The 20,099-nt window shown below is 39.0% G+C and overlaps 2 protein-coding genes across 2 annotated transcripts; both read left to right on the top strand.

Moving 5' to 3' along the window:
* The first annotated feature begins 4,877 nt into the window (after positions 1 to 4,877).
* LOC140945598 (galactosylgalactosylxylosylprotein 3-beta-glucuronosyltransferase 3-like) lies at positions 4,878 to 11,612 on the top strand. The gene is made up of 5 exons (XM_073394611.1): positions 4,878 to 4,904; positions 6,948 to 7,056; positions 8,353 to 8,948; positions 9,765 to 10,058; positions 11,058 to 11,612. The coding sequence occupies exons 1-5, from the start codon at positions 4,878 to 4,880 to the stop codon at positions 11,160 to 11,162; spliced, it is 1,131 nt and encodes a 376-aa protein (XP_073250712.1). The 3' UTR covers positions 11,163 to 11,612.
* A 3,641-nt stretch (positions 11,613 to 15,253) lies between these two features.
* On the top strand, positions 15,254 to 19,315 carry LOC140946099 (protein fem-1 homolog B-like). The gene has a single exon (XM_073395174.1). The coding sequence runs from the start codon at positions 15,491 to 15,493 to the stop codon at positions 17,435 to 17,437; it is 1,947 nt and encodes a 648-aa protein (XP_073251275.1). The 5' UTR covers positions 15,254 to 15,490; the 3' UTR covers positions 17,438 to 19,315.
* Positions 19,316 to 20,099: the final 784 nt, after the last annotated feature.

Here is a 20,099-nt window from a genome sequence, read left to right as displayed (position 1 = left end):
CGACGACCGTACGTTAACCATTCAGGGCCTTATTTTTAACATTAGAAAAGACGAGCAACTTACTCTTAGCATACCCTCATACCCCACCTAACTAGTTGGACTACAACCCTGCAAGCAAACTAGCGTTTTTAACCCGCTAGGTTTAAATGATCTTCATGCATGTCATGGAGTACAAAGCCACTTGAGAATCAATTCCAATTATTTTCTTAACTCCTTGGAAAACCATTTTGCTTTATTCAATAAAAAATGGGAATTGTCACTCATTGATATCAGTGTTTTTCTTGGCTGGAGTCAGAAAAATCATAGCACCGTATGAAAGCCGAGTAACAACCCTGAGATGTTCAATTGATACTTCAAATAATCTTGATTATTAGCAAGTGAAATCTTCAGTCTTGAATGAATTGCATCATTACGGTTAAACGCACTTATTTTAATAAGCTGATCATTTACTTGATTTAATATTTGAACAGACTAATTTGTGCTAAAGAGGTATTTAAGTGTGAAATGCTAAGAGATCATCATTTAGCTATAAATTTTAGAAACTGGACAAGATTTTGGGGAAAACAGTTATTAACAACAAACCTTCAAATCCGCGTTTCGATGGTCATAAAAATCCAATAAATCACTGAAATTTCCCAAGCAAAGATCGTGATTTTGCCTAAATTATAATAAAATTATTTTAAAACATAAATAATCTATAAGAATTGTTTTTGTCACAAGACTTCCTTTTGAGATAAATACAAGGGTCTTTTTTCAAGTTTTCAAAGTAGCACCTGCGAAAGGCATTTCTTTTATGCTTGGGAACTAAAAGTGTAGGCAGGTACCATTATCGTGAACCTGTATTGGGCCGCTTCTCACATTGCCTAGCAACGGCCAAGTAAGGTGGTTGTCGCTCTCGTGCGGGTTTCATACTGGGATGACTTCTTGATTTCATATCATAATGGGATAAGGGCCGATCGGCTGAGCGGGAGGCGGTAGGTTCAAACCCAGGCTTGACCAACACTCAGGGTCTTTAAATAACTGAGGAGAAAGGGCTGCCTTTGTAATAACATCTGTAAACGGTTTGACTTTCTAGTCTTCTCGGATAAGGAGGATAAACCGTAGGCCCCGTCTCACAAGCCCTTGCACATGTAATAAAAAAATCTGTGGGACGTTAAAGAACCTACACTCTTTTCGTAAAGAGTAGGGCACGTAGTGCCCGGTGTAGTGGTTTATCTCACTTTCACACTCATTTATGGAGGCATCATTACCCATTCCTTCATTACTTGTAAACTGCACCTTAAGCAATCTGGCAAAGTCCCCCAACCAGTGTAAATTATCCCTGAAAAGCCCTGTGGGGAGTGGATAATATGATATTTACATTTACATTTACACATATCGCATTTACATGTTTGCATGTTTTTTCGTCGTCCCATGACCACCATCCTGAATTGACGAAACCTACGCATACGCTACCCGTTTCAGTTTACGCTACCTACGCTACCCGTTTCAGTCTACCGGCACAGGGACCGATTTCATCACCGCCGAAACGAGTGGTGGTTTCGCGTTTACATGATACCGTTGGGAAATTTCGTACCGGAGTGAAATTTTCGTCCCGGCACAGCAACCGGTGTGAACTCACGCTGGTGTGACTCGCGCCGGTATGACATTTTGTGGTGGTATCATGTAGACAAATACAAAGCCACGAGAGGGAACTAGCGTGAACTAGCGCCGACACGAAAGTCGCCCCAGTGTAATGTGAACACCCTCCAACTATACTGTGGACTCGGTTCCCTGGGTCAGTTTCATAAAAATTTGCGTCACATGTGATTTCTATCGTCTGGAGTTGGAGTGAGGCGTTTGATTGACCTGAGCATCAGACGTTCGCTGCCAGGTCCGACATTCGACATTACGTTCATGCAACTGGCGGTTGGGCTGTCAATAGTACTAATCAGACCTATGAAAATGAATTTAATTCTTTGGAATCCATACATTGTAGGGCTGCTAGAGTTATATATAACCTCCTTCGCGATATTCCCTCAGAGGATGTAAGAAAAACAGCTAAGTGGGACTCTTTATTCGACACTTATAAGGTAAAAATAGCCACCTTAATTTATACTATACAACCCCATGCTCCATCATGGGAACATATAATCCAAAGGAAAGAGTCTAAGTATGACCTCCGTCATCAACATCGTGTTAGCGTACAACGTTTTGAAACTTGTTATATGAAAAACTCTATTTCTTACAGAGGATCCATTGTTTGGAATCTTTTAGAACTATCCTCTGTCAGCGCCAGGCACTTTGCCAAAAGGGCAAAAAAGTCTTACGCCCTCAGAAACTTAGACTTTAATGAAGAGTCACCGCAAATGGGTCTTTCCCAAACTGACAGTGATTTCGTCTTTTATTAATTCTATTCATGTCTGTTATTGTACATATTTCACCTTTTATTGACTACATTCAATTTTAATAATTTTTATTATTTTATTAACATTTTTTACACGGCCCCGTAAGCTATATTAGCTTTAAAACCCACCGTGTTTTAATAAAAGATGTTGTTGTTGTTATTGAGATTGCTGTCTCGCTTCAGTGTGCTGCGTGTTGTAGTCGGAAAACAGAGAGCGTAGTGCGTCATGGGAAGGATTCAAGTAAAAGGCGCCCTTCCCAAGATACCAAGCAGATTTAAAACCCATGCTCAGGATCAACAAGGCAGGAAAAATTGGGCTTCCAGCACTACCTGTTTTTTTTAACTACGTTATCTATTTACCAAGGTTCTTCTTATGCAGACCTCACGGACCAAGAAACATAGGAGGCTCTGGGAACAAGAAAATACTTTTTATATAAGCCACTCAATAGTGAAGCAGATTAAAGGAGCCGTGTCTCTAATTTTACCAAAATTCTAACTACGAGAGCTGCCACCAAATTAGACGAAACATAAACATAACCGCTAAAAACATTCAAAGAAAGTGTAAATAGCATAGCAAATCAGTAAAGAAGGCACGGATAGTCAAACTTGAAGAAGATTAAAACGGATTAATAGCGTCGCCTCAAACTATACGGTGGACAATTTTAAAGTTAAAAAGTTATTCTGATTTTTAAAACTCCGTGCTTTTTTTTTTAATATCATTGTACATTGGATTCCCTTTTGTACCAATGTATTCACTTCCGTTTTTAAATCTCTAGAATTTTTAAGAACCTTTTATGAAAATCACTTTTTGTAAATAGACTTTTTATTATGATTGCAGTAATTTTATTGTTATCAATTTTGTTTTTAGAGGGCCACTAGAGAGGGAGAATTCTTGTTTAGAATTTTTAAGATCCTTTATTATAATTACTATTTGTAAATAGGCTTTTTATCATGACTGTTGTAAATATTATTATCAATTTTGTTTTTAGAGGGCCACTAGGGAGAATACTTTTTATAGTAATTGGTGTCACCCTCTTAAGATAAAGGTTATTATTATTATTATTATGATTGCAGTTGGGTTTTGAAAACTTGTTAGTCTAACAGTCTGTAAGATCCAAGTGTAACATTTTTTCTATTATTCATTCTTGCGTCATTTGTTTTTCCTTTGCGTACGCAAATTAGTTTATACTTCTTTTCGTCCTTTTGTTTAGTCTTTTTTTTGCGTTAATTTAGGTGTTTATTCCTTTCTGTCAGTTTTCGCGCCCTCGTTTGCGTTTCTTTGCTGTTTCATCTTCATTAGCGCCTTTCTAAGTTTCTATAGTTTTATTTTCCGCATGTTCTAGCGTATTTTTCATATCGTAGTTTTGCAGTACAGTTTGTGCAGTTCATTTTGGTCCTCGCTTAGCGCAGTTCTGTTTAGTTCCTTACCAATCTCTTCGCGTTATTCGCAGTCCGCTTCACAGCAGTTTTCTCTGGCCAAAACAATGTAAGTGTACTTCACAGTCCTCGTTTTGCAGCTTTGTTATTTCCTTACTCTAATTTACCTTAGTCGCAACTTGTAACTTTTTTGGTCGTTTACCGTTTTAGTTTCAACCCACGCTGTTTGTATGCACACTCTTTGTACCACGCATTTTATTTCAAGTACCAAGCACGTCGGCTACAATAAATCTTCATTCGAATTTGGTTTGTGGTGTTGTTATTAAAGGCCAAGAGACTTTTACGCTTATTGCACTTTCACAGTCTTTCAAAGTTCGCTGTTGTAGTTTTTATCGCTTTATTTAATGAATTAGGAGAGATATTTGTTTGATACGAGGCTGTGATTTTGTCGTTTACAAAAAAAAGATTCATCGCTAACGTCAAACTTCTTAGCGAACATATACGCGTTATTGACAATATTAACCCATTGAATTAGACAGCCGTGAAAAAACCCTCTAACGCAGGTTTCAAAACACAATTAAAAAATATTGTTTAATTTGTCTTGTTTTGCACACTGCATCTTCGCGACTAGTGCTAAATGAACGTGTGAAATGATACACCATGCAAAAATGGTGGAAAAACCTTTTTTTTTTCTCTGCTGTGAAGAATTATCAGTTTTAAAAGTATGAACCAGTATAGTATCTGCAGATCTTCGTGGGTATGACGTAACAATCAAATATTGTCAGTCAGTGCCCATGAAGAGCCATCTCCCGTGAGATATGACATCGTACTTGTACTGGTACGTAGTAGTCCAGAAATCGATTTTATCTGATCGCTCAGCTGATTAATGGCGGTAGGAATAACTTGACTGTATCTACTGCTAACAAACGAGATACGGGATGGGGGGGGGGGGGGGGGGGGGGGGCGGTGGGTCATGCGGGACTAGGAAAGAACTTGTGGGAGGGGTAAGGCAAATTGGGCGCGAAGAGGCGAGTTGAGGTGAAATGACTGCTAACAAACATGTGTCTGATCTAGATTTCCAAGTTCCCAGGCCAGCACATGTCGTTTTGTTACCATGGATTCAATTTATTTGAAACCTGCGGTTAGTTGTTCATTTCAGAAGGAGCGGGAAAGTCGGCCAAGGTGTGATCGCAGCGCAGGTTATCGATACCTCTTCATCTTCTTACCAACTGAGGTTCATATTTCTCGTCGATCACCTTAATTCACGTGGAGTTTTAATAACTTTTAAAATTACGTTTGACAGTTTTGATTAAGGAACGTGTACTGGTTTACCAATCGGGTAATTAAATTGGAAGACCTTGTTTACCGACAAAAATATTTGCTCCTTCAAAAAACTCCATTCAATTTTGATTTTTCAGCTGTTCCCCTCTTTAATTTATACAAGAGAGAGTTTAAAATTTCGAAACAAAATATGTCACGTGAAAATGTAGAGACTTAATCAAGAGCTTGGTCACAATATACGACATTAAACCAGCATATATGTCAGATTGATGGTTTTCTTGGAGAATAGCCGGTACCAGTCTTGAATGGAAAGTACTCACTGGTCTTATGCAAATTTTATCAGGGCCTGACAGTATAAGGTTTAGAGAAGGCAACCACGTGCTGTTGGAATAAAGGAAATATCAAGACATTAAATAAAAGGATGCAATAGTTGTTAGAAAGAATCAAAGACGATTGGCAAGATTACTGAGTGGACTTTAATTACGGTCAACATGGTATTCAGTAAAGAGTTTTTAGTTGATGCCTTCGCTGCTCACCAATAGAGATTGGACGGAAATGTGGTGACAACGATCGAACACATGGACCTGAGCTTTTGTCTTTTGGAAAAAAAAGAAGGAACTTAAATAACTAACTGGATGAGGATTGATGGGAAGATATTGAAAGTTTTACTGCACGGAGATAGAAAGTTACTATAAATCGTCTCAGTTAGTCTTAGTTTCAATCCTTCAAAATGGTAAGTTACTGTTTATATTTTTCTTGTGACTTTCAGCGCAGTGTAACTTTTATTTACAACTTTGTTTAAAATGAAATTACCAATCATAAAAGCGAAAAATGCCACCGAACTCGTGGATACATTATTGTTGACAGTAACGAACTTGAAAAAAAAAAAAAACGCCAGCCAGGTTTAACTCCACACGTTCACATTCGAGTAATCTTATGTGCTCAAAAGATTATAACCTTAAGGGCCTTTAAGTAACTACTCCAAGGTCTGGATAACCCGAGGACTGTTATGCTTTTTGATATTATGTGCTTTGGAAATTATTGAATATTTCGACTTCGTCATTTCATTCAATAAGATAATTTTAACAATGGACGGCGCCATTTTGTTTTTGAGCACGTGACGTCTTCAGCACGCGAAAAAATACCTTCGAGGACCTTCGAGGTTTGGCAGTCTAGTAAATAGATAGTTTTTATGTAACTCCAACTCTAGTTTTTCTCCCCCCCCCCCCATTGGTATATCTGATTAACTTCTTTAGCCTCATTAAAAAATTTTTTATTTCTGACACATTTTTATTGTTTCGATGACTGAGAACGACTAATTTTGTGATGCAAGATGAAACACCTTCATCCCACTTGAATAGAAATAAACTAGGCAAAAATGATATTTTTGACATTTTTTCATCCTGCTTAAAATTTTCTGCTTCAAATTTTTTAGACTTCGAGAATAGTGCTAGCTACATATGTGCTGTACAAAAATATTTTATCGGGCACTAACAGAATACGGTCATACAAAAGAAACCATAGGCCACATAATTTTCTATTCTTTTCTTTAACAAATAAAATAAATAAATAAATAACGGTTTAGAGGTAGCACATCCACATAGTGGTTCTTCGTCTACTTGATTCCTGGTCGAATCGGAATTTGGAAACGTTGGTTTTTAAGGAAAACCGGAGTACCCGGAGAAAAACCTCTCAGAGCAAGGGACAGAACCAACAACAAACTCAACCCACATGTGGCGTCGACACCGGGATTTGACACCGGGATTTGAACCCGGGCCACATTGGTGGGGGGCAAGTGCTCTCACCAATGCGCCACCCTTCCGCTTTATTCAGGTTGCCTTTGTTATTTGTTGTGTTTACTTTAAGGATGTTCTATTATTTCAAATCTTCTATTATCTTGCAGATGTTTCGTGGTGGTGCAATCAAATACATCATTTTTCTCAGCGTTCTCCTCGGAATTGTAATTCTAACGAAAGTTCTTCAAAATGTTATTGAAAAAGCAAACATTAAAAGTAAGTGGTGGTGCATTTTTTACCTAGTATATTTTTTCTGATTATTAGAGGATAGAGTAAATGAGTAATAACCGTAAACTTGATTGAGTAAATACCTGTTATTAGGTATTTTTCATCTGTTTAAAGTTAATGTATATACAACAAAACATTAAAGAAGGCGATAAGAAAATAAAACAAATCATATATGAACACTTTACTGTGGATGCGAATTTTAATTAAGAAATGGTCACGCATTTTGACGCTTGTGTAAATTAAGGTATTTCAAATGAAATAAGTTAACGAAAGTTGAAAATAACTAGAAATTAACAGGATGCTCACAAAGAAACAAAACCTGCTGAGACAACAGCAACAATATTTTTAAGCCAAGGAATCTCTGAGACATTTTGTTCGAGCGTTTTTCACGGTTTTATTTATACCGTCAGATCCTGATCCGATAAAATAACGCTTTTTCTTATCAATCAAGAGTGTATCGAGAAATTGGGGCAAAAATAATGGAAAAAAGGTTCCGGAGATTATCACTAAACTTAATTAATGGTGCGAAAATAAACATTAAAACCCTGCAAATTAACGCGAATTTTTGAAATTCGCGTTTATTCCTTGAAGCGTCAACTTCCTTCACGTAGGTTTAGCCCTCGGACTGCACACGTGAATTCATACCCCCAACGGGAGGGGGGTGGTGGATTGAACCCCTCCCCAGAGTTTTTAATATATTGCAGTATTTCGAAACTATTTAGGCCTTCAGTGGAAAGCCTTTGATCTTCTAATTCTTAACAAGATGAGGTATGTTTTTATGGGTGGTGGCGGTGCTGGAGGCCTGTGATGTCACCAACAATGGTCACCATCTTAGATTTTACCAAGATTTAGAAATCAGGTCAAAACCGCCAGAAGTTAATTTTTTGTGCTTGACATGAAAAATAACACATAACTACGCACCACCTGCTACATATGACGTCATATCTCGTAACCATAGTAACTGACCATCACTGAACTTGTCTCAAAATGCGCGCCAGAGATAAACGAACAGCTACTGAAAACGACAGGTGCTGATGTTTTATAGTCTAGGAAAAAAACTCAGAAAAGCCTCAGAGGGGGGTGGCAGCCACCCCCCCCCCCTCCCTTGTACCTCCGACGGTTAAGAAACAATTGACTCGCTAAGAGAAAGAACATGAGACCCGCCGGACTTAGGAGAGCAGTGGAAAATAAAACCTGATATCAAAGCTCGTGACGTATTATCTACTTTGATTCGAGTTTGATGAGTAGGTCTAACTGGTTTTTTACAACTTTTTTTCTCATCAGCTTTATATTTTAGTCAATATAATGGTCGACTGGTTAGAAAACTTCCCGGAATTACTACCCTCCCTGTTCCCTCTCAACTGGAAAATAACAATTCAAAGGACCAGTTTCTTTCATCTAGTGAAACTGCAATTTATGAACAACAACTACTTCTGGAAAAACTCGAAGCAAAAGTAAGAGAACTACAAGAAAAACTAGCCATGCAAAATTCTGGATGGGACCCTAAGCTGCCGACAATTTTTGCCATTACTCCTACCTATAGGAGATTTTTACAGAAAGCTGAGTTAACGCGCACGGCCCAGACTTTAAAACATATTAAAAATCTACACTGGATTGTCGTGGAGGACTCGCACGAGAAAACAAATCTGGTTAAACGGCTTTTAAATCATTTTGGCATCAGATATACTCATCTTAACGTACGGACGCCAGTGGAAATGAGGATAGGGAGAAATAAGCCATGGTGGACTAAGTCGAGAGGTACAGAACAACGTAATGTGGGATTAAAATGGATACGTGACAATATTAAGGCCAATGAAACAAAAGGAGTGGTGTACTTTGCTGATGATGATAATACCTACGACATAAGATTATTTGATGAGGTAACAGTATTTTCTTCTTTTATCTTGTTATCTTTTTTTTATCACGCTCGCTGAATGAAAACTTTCAAGAGTAGCTTCACCCTATATAAGGGAATCCACAACGTTCTTGGATTCCGGATTCCAAATACTCGTCCAGTGTCTGTGAGGGGAACTTGGATTCTGGATTCCAGTCGTTAGTAGGATTTCGGATACCTTTGGCTGTATTCCGGATTCCAAGGCCCAAGATCCCGGATTCCACAGGGAAATATTTCCTGGATTCCGTTGCGTAATCCACAAGGAAAAATTTTCGGGATTCCCTGACAGGGGCAAGTAGTTGTTATCTTATGAAACTTGCCTTAGAAGCAATCTTCGTGGAGAAAACCCCGGAATGAATTGTCGCGTTAGACATCAAAATGAGAAGGTTATTTCAAGTGGATGGCTTTGGAGTTTGTTTACTTGCACTTTACATTGTAAAAGTCTTCTTATAAACTGATTGCACTACTATTGAACAACATTTTTTTGAATTGCCGCTGCCCAGCTCTATTGGCAGGATATCTGTGTCCTGTTGATGTCTTGCAACACTAACTCTTTCGACAGTACCAGCCTTGTTTGTAATGTAAGAATTTAGTTTTAAGTATTTCGATCTATTATAGATCCTAGTAGCCATACCAACAGCATTTTCGCTCGCAAGACTTATTCCTTTGACCAATTCATAGTCTTAGGTGCTAAGTGTCGACGCTCCTTCCTCTGACTCCTCTGTAGTCATCTCTTTAAAATTAAAACCTAGTGAAAACATTGCTAATAACAGACCTTACTGAATTATTTCATCTTCATTAGATGCGGACGATTAACACCGTTGGGGTGTGGCCAGTGGCATTTACAGGGGCAGCTAGATGGGCGGGTCCCATCTGCGAAGACGGTCATGTGGTTGGCTTTCATACCAACTGGAAACCATTCAGAACATTTCCTGTTGATATGTCGGCGTTTGCAGTAAGCTTGAAAAAGCTGCTGGTAGAAAGACCGGAGGCTCGATTTGATCCTGATATAAAGCCGGGATTCCTGGAGACTTCATTTCTAGAGCAGATTACCACTATGGAACAGTTGGAACCTAAGGCAAGCAACTGTATGAAGGTACGTAGTCAGTGTAATAACCCCGTTCGCCCCCTGAGATTCTCACGTGAAAGGTATGGGGATGTTCGTCGTCTCGTACAGTCAAACCCCGTTACTGAGGGGGCCATAGAAAGTGTCCGTATTAAGCGGGTTGAATTTAGAGAAAATGTAAAGGCTTTCTGTCTCCAGCGACAAGGCTAACTGTCCATGGGGTTTGGGGGTAATATAGCTTTATCACGGTTTACTTAGGATAATCAGGGTGAAAAGGTTAGTTATATTTTTTCATAAACTGGGATCACTTGGCGTTGTACATAAAGAAATATTTATTTAAAAATTAATAAAGTTAAAACAGAAATAAGAAACAATCAAAATAATTGCCTTCGTACTTTGCGGTGCATGCTTTCTTTTCCTCAAGCCTAAGACACGCACGCTCAGATTAGTCCGCGTGCTTTCGATTGTAATTTTCCGACGAGCATACTTATCCTAAACTCCAATACTCGTCCAGTTTTGCTGAACAACAATCGAAGGTTGTAGTTTTGTCACGTCAAACCAGCTCGCAACTTAATTCTCTATCGTGGTCGACTTCCCTTCATTCCAAACCTTCCCCCGTTTTAAGCCCCGCACTTTTTGGAAACTGGTGTGATGCAAATAACATTATAGATAGGGTAACGGTCAGTGAGAAATCTAATGAGTACGTTGTAGCTCTCCACTTGCCAAACAACCTTTGAGCTTGAGTGTGAATGCAAAGTTGTCATGTGAATCAGAAGCGACTGATAATGAAACGAACAGAGTTTCAAGAGATGCCCCAATTTGAATTGCGATCAACTCAAGAGCATTCAACAACAACAACATAAGCTTTATTTGCATGACTATAATTATGTAGTTACAGTATTGCAAAAACTTTAGCATAAAGTTACAATTTATAACAATGATAATGCAATGCAATGATTGTATCCCTTCCTTTGTTAAATTTCTATTGTATGGTGACGTGTTTTTGCAACGTTTCACTTGTTGTTTTAGGTATACGTGTGGCATACAAGAACCGAAACACCAATCATCAACATCAATGGAGAAAAACAGCTCATTAAACGAGGAAAACCCTCAAATCCTGATGTGGAAACATAACTTATCACTTTCACGTGAATTCCTCCCGCCATTACCATACTTACTACAGTCTTAATTAATACCTAATAATGCATAAAATTTCTTAACTGAGGATTTTTCGTTATTACTTTGGCGGGTTCTCTTCCATCATTCAGAGACTAAGAATCATGGTAACCGTTGAAAGAGGTTTTGAAGCTAGATCTAGGGCCTCTGGATAAATAAATTCTTGGTTCCTCTGAGGCACCAAGGTCTCTTTTAACTGCACCTCTAATAGTAGACAGCTGCAGTTAGTCAAACGGAGATATTTGCCAAACTCAGTTTAATTCAGCCTCCACCAATAGCCTTTCCGTTGGAATGGGAGGGAAACTGGCATTGAATATTAATTTTTTTTAATCGAAAAAGCCTTTTTCTAGTTAAGATATATGTTGCTGTTTAAAAAGGAAATAAATAAACGCATTGATTGGTAACAGAGATACGGATGCGCTAGAACAGTCATCAACTCAATGTGAGGCATTGGCGTTTGGAGCGGAAAACTGATAGAAAGTTAACCCCTGCCTAGCAGTTGTTTCCCTTTTCTTTTAGCCAAGCGGAATAAGCGCAGGGGACTGGCGCGAGGGCATGGAGTAAAAAGGAGCAAAGCCTCCCCCCCTCAAAAAAAAATAAAGCGGTGGGGAGTTTGTGGGAGGGGGGAGTGGAGGGGCTATCACGAGATCCTTCAAAACAAAAAGGGAAGAAGGACCCTCTGATAGCAGATTAGGGAGGGGCTGGAGGCTGGAAAGGAAAGGGAACTTTATGGCCGACATCACTTCTTGAATGGCTTAACGCGATAGCAAAGGTTTTCAGTCATCTAAAACTGTGTTAACAGGTAAAAACCCTAGTTTTCTCACCAATCAAATTGCGCATTTTGCTGGGCTTACCTTGAAGTAAGTATTTAATTATGGAAAGCAATGACCACACGACACACCTCAGTGTAATGAAAGATATGACCAGTAACTTAAGAATGCGCTAACCGACGGCGTTTCGACGTTTCAGAGTTGTGGTATCACTTTACTCTCTGGAACCTTAAAATAATCTACGATTTTTTATGGCGCGACGTCCCATTTGCACAAATCAATCCCCTTTTAAAGCCTGTAGAGAGCTTACTATTTGTACGGAAAACTTCAGTGAAAGTTTACCGATAAATGGTACTGACTTTTTTTAGGCGAGTTTCGTATTCTTACGCAAAAGCGAGGCTAATGCTGGTCACTTCTCACTAAGAAGACGTGAACAAACATGAGAAAACTGCGGCTGAGTTGGCGAAAAAAAAGGAGAATTTGAAACTTTGAAAGGTTTTGAAGGTCTCAAAACTTACTTACAGACTTGAGAAATCATTGTTTCAAACAGCAAAAGGAAAATCAGCTCGTCATCACTAAGAAAAACGACGAGCATAACCAGAAATTGACCGAAATAGTGATCGGTGACTGAGTTCAATAAAAATGCGAATAGAAGATGCTTTCAAAATCCTTAAACAAGGTAATAGCCTGAAGCCATTTTAATGTTATTATTTACAAATTATTTGAATTGCAATCAGCATGACAGATTGCAATTTTTCGCAAACTTTCCGAAATATTCAAAATAGTTAGTTCATACCTACGTTAGTGGCCACCAACCCGCTTGTTTCTTAAATTTCTTCTTGAAAATTTGATTACGAGTTATTAACATAGTGGTACTTACCTCACAGTCACGCAGAACTCGTGTTTGATTTATAAGCACAGCAAGTTAAAAAGGCAGCATTTTAACAGGATATGCAGGGACCGCGGAGACCATTTTAGGGTGGTAGGGCTAAAAAATTTGGCGGTGTTTCGCCATTTATCGTGCATTTGCTCGCCATCTTATTTACCACCTCAACAAATATAACATAAACGTCCATACGTGTTATACTATCCAATATAGGCAATATGTTAAATAAACCTCCTAAGTGCCGAAGCTTCTCTTGCGATTCTGATTGCGGGAAACAAACTCCTGTGTATCTATAGAGACACTGTCTGTTCTCCGCTTGTGACCATTCAACACTGCTAGGTCACCCATCCTGGATGGAAGCCACGTCTTCAGACGCCGTGCAGATGAGAATGAACGTTCGTCAGCAGCGCTGGTTGCAGACAGCTTACAGATAGTTTGGGCTTTCTGAATTAGCTTCTTTTCTGGTTCTGGAAACTTTGACAGCGCCAACAGGATTTCGTCAAAACATTCTGACAGCCATCTTCTCCTATAACATAACTTCCAAAATACAGGGGCACCCAGCGTCAATTTTCAAAAAATTTCTGTTCGGAAAACGATTTGAGGTCTAGAATTTTCGGAAAATTTGTTGTAAAATTTCTTGCTTGCCTGCCTCTCCTAGGGTTTTCGAACATCTAAAGAATGGTATAATGGCCCATTTTTAACGGATTTTTACCCTAAAAAGGTCACCAAGAATTTTCGGGAGCCTTTTTTCTGGCTGAAATTCTCGAAAAGGCAAGTTTTGATCTCTAACTATAATTTTCGAATCACTATACTTTCAGCTAGGAAATCCGAACAGATGAAATATTTCTAGGGGATAAAAATATGCCTATATCTACAGTTTAAATACTAAAAATTAATGCGTTTAACAATGCTATGTTTAAGTGGTTTTGAACTATATTCTCGTTGGGTGCCCCTGAAAATACTCAGTTGCATGCCAAGGTAGCGCCCTTGTATCAACATCTTCTCTGTATGATGCTTCAAGAAACTTGAACTCTGCCTCATAGTGACCATTACCAGCTTTAACCAAGAGGGTCTCCATCTGGGCATAGGAGTTGAAGCTTTCCTGATAGATAGCACTGACGATAAGATCAATAGCCTCACAATAGACCCTTCTAAAGTGATCTTTGGCAGTTTGGGGGTAGCTTCGTGCACCAGCACCAACCTCCATTCAGTACCCTGAAGATCCTTAGATAGATTATTGGTGTGGGAATGAAACTGCCCTCCAAAGAAAAAGTCAAATCATTCCATTTAGGTCTTACATCCTATTATCCTTGCACGCACATCGGGTTGTAATCGTTCGGACAAGCAAACATCCCACTCTTCCATAAGAACTGCATAGTTCTCAAGAATTCGTCGAAAACAACTGGCTCTAACCGTGCATCTTTTAGGGAAAAGTCCAATAATTCCACGGGTAATTTTTTCCATGTCAGCTAGAGCCCTAGAAAATAAATCCCAGCAAAAAAGTGGTAGGGCTATAACCCTACCAGCCCCTCCCCCTCCGCGGTCCCTGATATGACGTTATTTTACTCGCCGTTAATAGGAAAGAACTGACCATAGCTTATCGACCAATAGTTGAGCAGTTTTTGGAACTATTGTTGTAGCATCAACAAAAAAAGGCGTCCATGTACTGTAGGGTTAAACGCCAGCTAAACAAGTACGTCTCTGAAGTCGTAAAAGGAGTTGTGTAGGCAAATACTTAGCTCTGAAAATGCCAACTTTGTAACGAGTTAAAAGTGGTTTTGAATTCGCCTTAGTGGTTCGGTTGACAAATGAAAACTTTAAGTGATTCAGTTAATTTACTCAGGGGCGGTGGCCTCAGGGACTAAGGGTGGCCCCCGTCAGGGGCGGTAGCCTCGGCCCTTGACGGCAAAGTGCTGATTCATTTTTAACTTATATAGTGGCGAAAAGGGTATGAAGAAGAAGAAGAATTTCTACGTAAGGTTGCACTCCAAAAAAAAATCTCGCACAGGCTGACTGAACCATATGGGCTCCTGACCATAATAAATTCTTGAAAGTAAAAATTCGTTCATCAATTTTGTAATTGTCCGTTTCTTTTTCAAAGTTGGCCTCGAAAGGGTAAAATTCAGAAAATTGGTTTTAAAGATGGAACACGGATTTTTTAACTACATTTAGTCTTTTACCATGGATAATGTTATCCATGGTTCATTGAACTGAACGGCGCGGAAATTAACGCTTACAAAAATTAATTCCCTAGAATAAGGTATGAGAGGTTCCTTTTCTATTGGAACCGTTAACCACCATTTACTTTACAGGCGGATTTTGCGGAAGTTCATGATATTGCCTTATAAGCAGTTTGGGTGTCCTGTGGTTGAGCCGTGAGGGACTGGTTTGCCGGAAGAAGTGAATATGGCGGTCGCGACTCTGTTTCTTTGTCTTCAAATGTACTGGCGCTATATAGTTCACGAAAAAAAGGCAGAAACACTCATTTAAAAGCTGCATCGTCGTTCTGATTACTTAAAGTACTTATCTTACTCTCTCTAGTAACTTTTATTTGGATGTAAACGTGTCTTTTGGGCAACTAAATGCTACCCGAGACTGTTTGTCGAAGAAGTGGATAGTTTTCTTTTCGTATGCCGATACTTAAGAAGTTCATATGTACCATGGATGGCCAGTCGTGGAGAGAAATGCTCAACCCAAAGCCTAAAGTGTACGAAGCTGCTCGTGATGGTGCCGTTATTCTACTAAGCAATGTTCTTGAAAAAATGTCGATCAGCGAAAGAAGTTCTGCTTTGGAAACGAAAACAAAAGATGGCGATCAAGTCACCACTCCTATTATAATTGCTGCCCGTAATGGAAATCTAGAATCGGTAAAAATGCTTCTCAGATACAAAGCAGACATCGAATCTCGTGGAACAGTGAAAGTTGATGATCAAGTAATCGAAGGTTGTACCCCTCTCTGGGCCGCGGCTGCCACGGGGCATCTGGATGTTGTGAAGTTGTTAATTGCACAAAACGCGGATGTAGACGGAAGAACGCTGACGAATTCGACGCCCTTGAGGGCGGCCGCTTACGATGGACGTCTAGACATTGTTAGCTGTTTGGTTGAAAATGAGGCTGATGTGAATGCGCGCAACAACTTTGAAAACACTCCTCTGATGGTAGCTTGCTATAATGGGCATATGATAGTGGTTAATTATCTGATCAAGTTTGGGGCTGACATGGATTTACAAGACAAGCAAGGCAATACTGTTCTTCATTACGCTGTTGAAAGAGGTCATTTTGAGATTGCCAATGAGCTTTTAGCTTTGGGAGCATCGCAACTGCCAAATGTTCAACGTTTGACACCACTTCTCTTGGCCAGTAATGACTGTAAGATTGAAATGGTTGAATATTTCATCAAGAGACCTGAGTGTACAAGGGAACAAAGAATTGAAGGTTTGGAGCTTCTTGGTGGTACCATTGCTAATGAACCGGATGTCTATGATGTTGAGAAAGCATTTTCTTACATGAAACGTGGAATGGAAGAGAGATTTACAGAACCTTCACACCCATTGCTTAAAAAGCAAATGGAACCACTAGAAGTTTACCAGAACAGAAAGGAAAGTCAAAATTTGCCAGAGCTTGCCTTAATCGAGGGCAATGACCATGCAATTCACATGGAGGGTCTAATAATCAGGGAAAGAATCCTTGGAACAGATAATACAGAACTCCGTTTTCCCATTAGGTACCGTGGTGCTGTTTTTGCTGACTCTGGCAATTTTGATCTTTGCATTGGTTTGTGGGGACATGCAATGGAAATTGGCCAGCGATGTAATCAACCAATCACAGATGATCTCAAGATATTTGCAGACTTTTTTTGCCACATGGTGCAGAGACATTGTCTTCCAAAGCAGAGATACATCGAAGAAGTGTTTGAAAGAGCTATTAGTGAATATGAGAGACTGACAGAGAAAGTGCAATCCAAGAAGATTAAAGGTGAGCATGAAGCTAAAGTACTGAAAGATGAGCAAGAGTATGTAGTGTATCGTGCACTCTATCTCTTGACAATATTCGCCAAGGTACAGGATTCAAAAAATGAAGAAAGGTCTCGCGTTTTTGATCTGATTGAGAAGTTCCTTCATTTGAACCCCCGCACTCATGAAGGCAACACTATGCTCCACTTGGCTGTTTGGTGTAATACCCCAACCGAGGAACACTATGTACGAGATGTGTGTAAATTTCCTTGTGTTGAGACCATGAAGCTCATTATAAAAGCTGGTGGCAATGTCAATGCAGTAAATAACAAGGGTAACACTCCTCTACACTTAGCAGTGGCTTATAAACCTGCGCCTGGAGGCCTGCAAGTGCTGAGAGATGTCTTAGAGGCACTTTTAGATGGTGGGGTACATGAAGATCTTGTAAACAGTGATGGAAAAACAGCCATGGATGTTGCAGAAATAGATGAAGCCAGAAGAGTTCTTTCTGCGAAAAGCCGGCTGGAATTAAAATGCATAGCTGCTAGAGCTGTCAGAAAATTTGGCCTGTCCTACTTTGGTGTTGTTCCAAAGACTGTTGAAAAGTTTATTAGCTTACACTAAGATTGTCAAAGCATTCATAAATATGATCTTAGGATAATGGCTTTCATTATTATTGTATTACAGACTGTCCAACCATCCTGATCTTGTCAGGATTCCCCCAAGTTTGCTTGAAAATCCCAAATCCTGTAATAATTTTATGCGATCAGCATAGGAAAAAATCTGATTGACACCTGACAAAGTAATATTCAAAGGAAACTGAAATTTAGAAAACTTTAAAACAAGAAATGTGAAATAAGATCGAGTCATTGTATGCAAAACCATGTGAACATACATGTAGATAGACATTAAAAATGACAATTAATTTAGCAAACATTTTAGACAGGAAGTTCTCTCAGAACACTAGAAATGGTTTTGCAGAGCATAAAGTTTTCATAATTTCTTTGGGAGAGCATGGTGCCGCACTCCCAAAGCTGCTATTTGTGCCTTTGGCACTTGCATGATTTGTTGGTCATTGAAAAATATCCCGATTTTACATACTCAAAAAGGTTAGACAGTCTGGTATTAGGAGCAGCAGTACCGTCCTTGTATTGACATGTTTAGCTTGTAGTTATAGCTACATGTAGCTTGTAGTCCAGTGGCATCATTACTCAAAGTGACCATGTCAACATATTTTGTAGAAATAGAACATCGAAATGTTCAGATTTCAAGTGGAATGGTGCTTTGATGTCATTTCTGTGGTCTATAAGATTACAGATGGTGGAGAATTGTCTTTTGTTTGACAAGAACAGAAAGGGTTTTTAACATCCTTGGGTGGCGAAGTTTCTTGGAAAGTTGTGCATGAGAAACTGAGAAAAACAGATAAATTGTGTCATCATTTAAGTCACTTTTCTTGACCAATGAGTGTTTGGAAACTATGAGTTATTGTAAAAATTGAATAACTGGAGAAAAAGAATTAGCAGAACAAATTGTTGGAAGTCTGATGCACCAAAGAAATGGATAACCCGGTTTGCCAATCAGTAGAGTTAAAAAAAAAACATTCCTGCTTCCTCCCGGTCCTTGATTAGTACTCATTTCAATTTTACCTTGGTAAATCTGTTTCTGATTGGTAAGTTTATAATTTTTTACTAGTATCACCACTCTGCATGTCTTTTATTCCTCTTAAAAGATAGTAATCCCAAATTGTGCTAAAAGTAAGCTCAAGCTCCTTAGAAAACTTTTGGAGAAAAATTTTATGTCTAGCTGTAAAAAAATAATTATTAGTTATTTGATTTAAAAAGAAAGCAGCACTTTGTAACGTAAAGAGAGAACTTTAGAGCTTATGTATGAGAAGAAAAAGTAGAAATGCTTAACCCGAGGGGTGAGTGCATAGATGTTAACTTTGGATGTAAAAAGCTGTGTGACGTTCAGAGAAGACAAACTTTGTTAAAACAACAGACATTCTAGATGTCACATCTGATGTTAGGTGCAATGAAACTGGCCCCTGAATGAGTATTGTATTGTAAGTTTGCATTTTAGGAGAGGTTTCTTTTGCAGGTCACAATTACAGGTCACTGTTTTATTGATAGTTTAGTAAACCAAGTGTTTTCAAAAACAACATTTTGGATAAGGATTAGGGCTAGGAGACACTTCTGGTCTTGTTTATTTATCTGTAGCACGGTGACCTGTATTCTGACCTGTGGAATGTGACCTGTAAAAAATACCTGCTGTGCCTTGTAATGTTTGTTTTGTGATAATTAATAGAGACTGTTCCCACATTCCTGTACCCTGGGTGCCAGAGACTTTTCTAGCGCGGTTTCCGGTTTCTGTCAAGTCTTTATAGTGCAACCCCGAAAATTCCCCCGCACGCGAGAGAAACCTGTGGTACCCAGGGTAACATTCCTGTCATCACAGACAACACTTTAAGGCCTTGTTTTACAAAATAAATTATTTTGCTTTAAATTTCCTGCCCTTGTTTCACTGAATGTTTGTTTGCTGAAGTGTTGTGTGAATAGCACACTGCAGTGCCACCCTTCATGTCACAGAAACCCAAACTTCTGGCCCCAGTTGTTCAGAAGATGGAAAGTGCTATCCAACGTTTGAACAACTGAGGTCAGGACTAATCAACCTTTATTGTGAAAGTGGATTTCCTTGTGCAAGCATGCATTCATTGAGTTTATAAACCACTGGTCATAACTGAGCCCCTGTACTAAATGCACAGTTATTAGGCCAAGGTTGAAAACGTTGTCCCAGCAGCAAGCAGCACATAATCAACAAAGTTCTTATATGTTTCATGGAAAGTATTTCTTGAGTACACCAAAATTGAGCAAGTGAAAGAAAGGCCATGCTGGCAGGTTGACTGTAGTGCATAATATGATGTGGTTTCTATTTTCAGCAAAGGGGTAAAACTCCCATTGTCAGTTAATTTTTTATTTTCTTTGTTTAAAACTTGTCAGTTTTGTGCTCTTAAATCAGAGCCTACTGTCTCTTACACAAGGCAAAGTGAACACCAGGAGTTAGTCCTTTCCCTTTGTTATAGTCATATCTGTGAACTCTCTGTTGAGTAGATCCCTTGCTTGGCTATCTAATGTAGTTGTCTTAATAGTGTCACTGTGTTACTTACTGTTCATTTATGTTGTGGTTTATTTTGGGGTCACTTTACACCATTTGTGTCAGGTTAAAGGAAAATGTAATGAGTTTGGGACAAAATCACACATAACATGAATTTAATAATTTTTTTTATGTA

The sequence above is a fragment of the Porites lutea genome, chromosome 8, assembly GCF_958299795.1.
Source record: "Porites lutea chromosome 8, jaPorLute2.1, whole genome shotgun sequence".
Taxonomy (NCBI): Eukaryota; Metazoa; Cnidaria; class Anthozoa; order Scleractinia; family Poritidae; genus Porites; species Porites lutea.
This window is presented reverse-complemented; position numbering and strand designations above follow the sequence as displayed.

Coding starts and splice junctions, on each gene's coding strand:
- LOC140945598 (XM_073394611.1), top strand. CDS start 4,878: ATGGATTCAATTTATTTGAAACCTGCG. Junction 8,949..9,764: donor ACATAAGATTATTTGATGAG/GTAACAGTATTT, acceptor CATCTTCATTAG/ATGCGGACGATTAACACCGT. Junction 10,059..11,057: donor AGGCAAGCAACTGTATGAAG/GTACGTAGTCAG, acceptor TTGTTGTTTTAG/GTATACGTGTGGCATACAAG.
- LOC140946099 (XM_073395174.1), top strand. CDS start 15,491: ATGCCGATACTTAAGAAGTTCATATGTACCATGGATGGCCAGTCGTGG.